Here is a 7,257-nt window from a genome sequence, read left to right on the forward strand (position 1 = left end):
CCGGGTCGTCAAAGTGGTTAAACGACAAACCTCGTTGAATAACGAACTTTGTCATTCTATCTTGAACTCAGGGGCGAAGCTCTTTGGGGACCGGGGGTGGCCCCAGCCATTGCCGTTTTCTCCGTTAGTAGGGTAAAATTCACGATTTTTTTCAAAACTTTTTATAGGTATTACATGCGGTCACCCCCGGTGTATTTTTTTTCAAAATGCTACCGGTCATCACTGATATTTTCTTTAAATATAATACCCCATCATTTGTTTTTTTTTCCTAATACCTCGTAGTATTTATAACAAAAGTTACAAAATAGTAGTCGAATAGTAAAATATTTGTTTTTATAAATATTTTAGGTCTTTGCAATTCTTTTTTCTAGATATTCACCCTTATGGATGAGATCGGTACCGTATCGGTACTGGTACCGATACCAAAATATTTGATTCGGTACCGGTATTTAAGGTAAAATTTGAGATATACCGGTACCGAAACTCAAAACTTTGGTATCTATTCGGTACCGACACCATATTTTGCTTATCCTTACTCACCATTCATCTTGCATTATCATGAATATTTTAGGCATTTGTTGGTTAAAAAATTCGTTGTTTTTTTATTATAAAAACAATTGTTTAAATAAATGAATAAAAATTAGATATATAGATGTCATATTGTTTGATCTGACCCGACCCAAATCACCGACACGAACCGAATCGTCGACCCGAAGGTTTTGAGTCCGTGACTTCGGTCACCCCCGTGACTAAGCCCAAGCTTCGCCACTGCTTGAACTTGATTCGTGTTGTAACGAAATAGTGTACCATCTTTACCCAAGTCAACTTGGTCGGTTGCGCTAATGCCTTTCAAGGCCTTGCAATATGGCTTCTCAATGTGCTTTCTCAAAATTGAGTTGGAATCGTGCTTTAACAAAGTTCCACAAAGTTTGCAACGAGCCTTTTGATCACCTTCGATAGTTATAACCAAATCCCAATTCTTCCATACGTCTTGGTTGCGGGTATGGTCGACGACCGCAAGAACTTGTGGGTCATCTTGAGCACGAACCGGTTCAATAAAAACGTTCTTCTTAGCCTTGTTGTTAGTATTTTTGGTGGGTGCCATAATATTATTGAGTCGGATGGCCGGGTTTGCTAAACGAGAAGTATTTTAGATTGTTTTTAAGTTTGGTGGTGAAACAAGGGGTGTAAAACAATTTATATATAGGTTTTGGGCATCAAAAACCGGTTCCAACGGCTATATTATCGTTGGAACCGGTTACAACGGATATATTAGTCTCAAAAACCGATTCCAACGGCTATATTACCGTTGGAACCGGTTACAACGGATATATTACTCTCAAAAACCGGTTCGAACGGCTATATTACCGTTTGGAACCGGTTCCAACGGCTACTTTAACCTGCAGCTGACTTTTTTTAAAAAAGCCCGGTGCAACCGCTTATTCCGGGTAGGAACCGGAACCGGGTACGAACCGATTGGGGATATAATATGTGGAACCGAGTACGAATTTCGGGTATATAAATACCCAAACCAGGTATTAGGTCCACCGGGTACGAACTGGAACCGGTTTCGGGTCGGGTACACCGGTTCGGGTCCGGAACCGGTTTTTTTGTGCACGTCTAATGTGTAGTTGATATAGCTTCTATGAGAGCATTTTGAAACATATGTTGTCACGTCACCATATGGGGTTTTTTTTACTAAAAGGAGTTGTGGATGAAACATCTTCAAACTATTTCCTATTATTATTTTATTATTATTTTTATATTTATAAACAAACAAAGAAATCAATCAATCACAATCAACTTCTTCTCCCCCACCGGCACTTTGGGGGCTTTTAGGGTGAGCAAAGCGCCCCCACTACACACGGTCTTATATGATAATAAATCTCTGTACCCAAACTTTTTTTATGCATATAACCAGTCTGCCTTCGGGTTTTAATTCACCGCACTATCGTATATTTGAACGAGTGTTCACAACCATTGGCTTTAGGTGATGTGGTTTTTTCCCGATTGAAAGACGAGTGTATTCTGATATGGTTAGTTTAGTCAGTAGCTCATTTGAAAGGTTTGTTGGTTGTTACAAAATATATACATAACCGTTCCATTTGTACCCAAACTCTTTATCTAGATTTTTGGTAATCATTCTCTACTAATCAATCTATGAAATCCCGCATTGCTGAACAAAAAAGAAATTGAAAATTTAACCATATTCGATTCTAATATAACCAACATGATTGACAACAGGGATTAAAATTTAAGATTCAAAACAAACAAGTTTTGAGCTAAATTATAATCTTGAAACAAAAAGGTTTTAACTTACATGCTCAACACCTTCATCCTCAATTGCCTTGGTTATATATACACAAATCCCGGTCTTAAATCTCAATAAGACATACAATTAAGCCAAAATTTTGAGTCTTTTGGCAATAGTAACCGCCTGATTATCAGAAGGCAACTGTATGTAAGCCTTTTTGGTGCCATCATAGTTAATCAAAGTGTTAATTTTCTTGGTCTTAATCTTAAGCATGTTTTCAAAAGCATTCCTAATATCTTTCTTGTTTGCGCGTACATCCACCATAAAAACCAAAGTATTCTCTTTAATTATTGATTGTATTGCAGCTTCTGTAACAACGGGATACTTAAGAACCTCTTGATAATCCATTGATGTTTGAATGGCTGTGGCTGTCTTTGTCTTTGTCTTTGCCTTTGCCTCAACTAAGTTTAAGGCTTGTGGTTCGTCTTCAGGTTCCTTAAAGTTGTCAACTTCAGGGTTAGTTGGTGCAGCCAAGCTTCTCTTGGGTTGAACTTCAGGCTGAGATAGCTCCTGTGATGCCATTTCATTTAGCAATGTCAAGAAAAGTATAAATATAAAACTTTATGCAACTAACAAGGTAGTCAAAGATGCAAGGCGCACTCAAGGAGCAAAGGACATGCATTTCGCAAGGAGTGTAACCAAGCCGAGCCGCCGATCCCAAGCTCGTTTAGGCTTGAGCTCGCCTCGTTTAACATAAGAGATCGGTAGCGGCAAACGAGCCGAGCCTCTTGCGAACTACTTGAGCCCAGATCAATAATAAGCTCGAAACTAGCCGTACTTTTTCAAGCTCGAGTCAAGCCCGAGCCTCAAATATAGCTCGTTTATTAAGCCCAAGATCGAGCCTTGTGTGTTTTTCAGTTCACCTCTTTTAAACTTCTATCGCTTTTACATTACCCAGTCAAGCTCGAGCCGAGCTTTGGCTCGTTTAAGATACTACACAATCTCGAACTAAGCTTAGGCCCGTTTAAAATTTTTTTTTTAAAATATATAAAAATAATTAAAAACTTATAATTAATAAATACTAAACGAGCCGAGCCCGAGCTTGAAAAACCAACTGACAAGCTTTAGAGAAAGTGCTCGCAACGATCCGAGCTCGGCTCGACTAGTTTACACCCCTAGAGCTCATGATAAAGCTAGGCTCTTTTAGAGCTCTATTTCTAAAGTTCGGGGTCGGCTCGTTTAACTTAAGGGAGCTTGAGCTCGGCTTGCTCAAAGCTTTATTTCTAAAGCTCGGACTCGGTTCATGAGTAATTCTTCAAACTCGAGCTCGGCTCGTTTATTATTTATTCAATTATCTTATTTTGTCAATTATTTTAATATATTAATGTTTATTGTAAATATATGTATAATAAAATTATTATATAAATGTATATACTCCATAAACTAAATAATAATTATATAACTAAAAGGCTCATTAGGAATCAACAGCCGACTCAAGTTCAATATGTGAAGCTCAAGCTCGTTTATTAAATAAGCGTCAATAAAAGCTCGAGCTAGGGCTCATTTACGCCCGACTCAAGCAGCTCACAAGAGATCTGGCTTGTTTACACCTCTGTATATCGCATATGAATGAGCCTTGTGTGGTTTTGATAACATAGGCAACTAACACAGAAAGCAACAGAAGTATAAAGAGCATTAAAAATAACTAGTAAACAGAAAATTGCAAGGAACACAATGTATGACCATGAGGATATCACAACACTAAAACTAGGTATCTATTTGCAGATTCCATTTCTAACTCCAACAAAACCGTAACTTGTTATCACTGGCCCCTCTACTAAATAGCTATTAATCGACGACTATGGGGTAGCTTCTAGCGATGGCGCCTAGAGGGGAGTTTTACAACCATGGGTGGGTCCCATAATTACAAAAGATAAACATCATTTCGGGTTTGTCGTGAGATTTGATATAGCACTTTACACCCTAACTGCATTCATTCAAAACTACTGTATACTCATAGCTAATTACACGAGCATACTGGTTATGTATACTAATTACAGAAAATTGGTATATCCTCTTCTCTAATAAAAATAAATGTCATCCTAAGAAAAGGGTTATAATCCTAATTTATCAAATATTAATCGGAAATACAAATATATAATATGAAGAATTGGTTACCGATTCATCCTGGTAAGCTTTTATGGCGAAATGCGATGGTTTACGCGAGCAATTCGAAGCAATTTTGAAGTTGTCAGGGTTTGCAAAAACCCCTTTTGAAAAAGGAACAGATTTTACAGACGGCGAGTGATGATTTCGGAGGTGGATGATCATGTTTGAAGAAGAAAATATAACAGCCATTGATTTTATTTGAATTTAGGGTTTATGGAGGAACAGTGGAAACGAAGAGAGTTTGTGGGTTATGTTTTGACGGATAATAATAATAATAATAATAATAATAATAATAATAATAATAAACAGATAGATGAGTTTTTGCAGGGTGACCCCTGAAATTTTATTATTTTCAATCTCATTCCATAACTTTGTAATTTCTAAATCTAATACAATCTTCTTTTAACCGTTACCAGAAAACTCATTGGACTTGTGTGAGCCTACGCTACTGATCAATGGGAACAGAAAAACTACGGTTTAAGGTAGGTATGTGGCTTTCAAAAGGTTGTGCCAAGAAAGTAGTGGACTGCAGAAGTAGGATTTGAATCTAAGACCCATGCTAAATGAAAGCAAACATTTATCATTACGTTACCTTTTGAAAGATTAAGTTTTGTTAAGACAACATCGCTTTTTATTAACGAAGTTAACACACAAGTTGTTTTTCTTTGTATACTAAATAAAAAAATAATTATATTTTAAATTCTTTTAGCCAAACGACTAAATATGAACATACATCTCATTCGTTAATTTATGTTTCTAAATGTTTGACAAATTTCCTTTTTTTTAAAGTTCATCCAATATGCTTATTATATTGTGTTTCCACGTTTAAGGTCTTTTATAAGTAAGGTTTGGATTAAATACAACTTAAATTAACGTGTTAATTGTAAGAATCAAATAGAATAATTATATATACAAGTGGAGTAATTATGTAATTAGATCATAATTAATTATGTGTAATTATTTTATGATATAATTACATAATTACTCTACTCATATATATGATTACTCTACTTGATTCTCACAATTAGCATGTTAATTTTATTTGTACGTTAACTTTCCCCTTCATAAGTATTTATGCCTGAACTGTATATTTTTGTGATAGTCCATTGCTTTCGTGTGTGCGTGTATGATCGTCTACCGTGTTAAATGAAAAAAATACAAATTAATGAACAAAAACGTAAAAAAATGTATTCGTTTAAGTGCTCATATATGTCCGTTGTTTATTCAGATACACTTAAAGAACAAATACGAATAAATCCTACTTTTGTTATGGTCCGACAGTTCATTTGCAACGTTGCCAAGAAAAATTATATAACTTGTCATGTGTAGTTAAGGTGGTAATTGGTGTGGGTGTTTACACCATTGAGTAGTGATTCTATGTGCTTGAATAGAGGTGAAAAAAAACCTGAATATAAAACCATATCTAGTCAAAATATCCGGAACTGAGTTTTTTTAAACTAGTTATTTTGTACCAAAACCCAAACCCGACGCTAACATCCAGGGGGTGAGTCTTTAACGCCGCGCTAAAGACTCATTTCTCTGATGATCTTAGAGTATCTCTAACATCACCCTCAGGACCCCTTAGCGTCGCGCTAAGGGGTATCTGACACATCAACTTCATTTTCTTCTTTTATTTTGCATAGAAAAACGTGCTAATTATCATGAATCTTCTATATCTTCGTTTCAAGCCCGTTATTCATCCCGATAAGCGTCCTTAACGTTAAGTATCCTGAAACACATAAACACGCTTGAAGTACCAAAGTTCACATAATATTTAAACTAGAAGTAAACAAATAATATAATAATATACATGACTTTTACCCAACCATCACATCCCCATACTTATCTTTTGCTTGCCCTCAAGCAAACTCTCATGCAACACATACACCTCGACCGCTGATTCATCAATTACCACGATTAATACTAGTAAGGTATAAAGTCATACCCAATTCCCAAGAACTGACATTGTCAAGGTTGATAACCCACCAAATAATTTGATGTTACAATTTAAAACTATGGAACCGCCCAAACGAGTGTACTTTGTTTCCGATTAAAACACACATGATCACACCACTCATAATATAACATCTCTCCCTCTCGGTTTAATATCTGGACCAGCAAAAAATGTGCTAGTATCTCTCTGCCCTCTATACCAAGTATGAACACAATGTTAAAAGCTTGTAAGCAAGTCATATCTCCACCCATTACCCACCAGCTACATAAAGAATAGAACTAAGGGTTTTGTTGTGGCTTAGGTTAGGGTGCGGAAACGGATTTATTTAGTAGCTTATGGTGGATGAAACCCAATTTATTCAAACAAACAAACAAACAACTCACTGACTATTATTTACAAACGATACTGACTCAAACATTGACTCTTTTTGAGCTTTTCTTTGATTTTCCAACTTTTTTGTAATTCTTCTCTCTCTCAATCAAATAACACTAGCATCACATAAGCAAATAACTGACCTGAGACATATGTACATTGTGTACTATGCTCGACAAATAACTTTAATACAACTCTAAACATACCGGGTTTCATCCACAAGGTTAAAAATAATAAAGGCCAAGGCAAACACAGCTTGTAAAGTGATTAAACAAACGAAAGGGAAAGGCACAAACTTGGCTCCGAAGGGATAATACAGGGTAGGGCGTATTTTTTTTATTTATTTATTTTTGTGTGTAAGACCAATATAAAATGGGTTTTCTAAAGTCTTATTTCTTCATACAGGTGGTGGTATTAAGATCTCGAAATGCATGAGACAACTAAGTTCTAGATATCATGAACATACTGGTTACTCTCTATAATGGCACTCATATGACGTAATCATATG

The 7,257-nt window shown here is 36.0% G+C and overlaps 1 protein-coding gene across 1 annotated transcript; it reads right to left on the reverse strand.

Annotated features, from left to right (window-relative positions):
- Positions 1-2,173: 2,173 nt before the first annotated feature.
- Positions 2,174-4,635, reverse strand: LOC143598864 (uncharacterized). Its single transcript, XM_077076970.1, has 2 exons — positions 4,433-4,635; positions 2,174-2,824 (listed from the first exon to the last, which is right to left on the reverse strand). Exons 1-2 carry the CDS (start codon positions 4,610-4,612, stop codon positions 2,399-2,401), a joined length of 606 nt encoding a protein of 201 aa, XP_076933085.1. The 5' UTR covers positions 4,613-4,635; the 3' UTR covers positions 2,174-2,398.
- Between the last annotated feature and the right edge of the window lie 2,622 nt (positions 4,636-7,257).

Source organism: Bidens hawaiensis, unplaced genomic scaffold (genome assembly GCF_021521415.1).
Source record: "Bidens hawaiensis isolate Kalapana, Puna unplaced genomic scaffold, B.hawaiensis_p1.1 tig00050980_1, whole genome shotgun sequence".
Taxonomy (NCBI): domain Eukaryota; kingdom Viridiplantae; phylum Streptophyta; class Magnoliopsida; order Asterales; family Asteraceae; genus Bidens; species Bidens hawaiensis.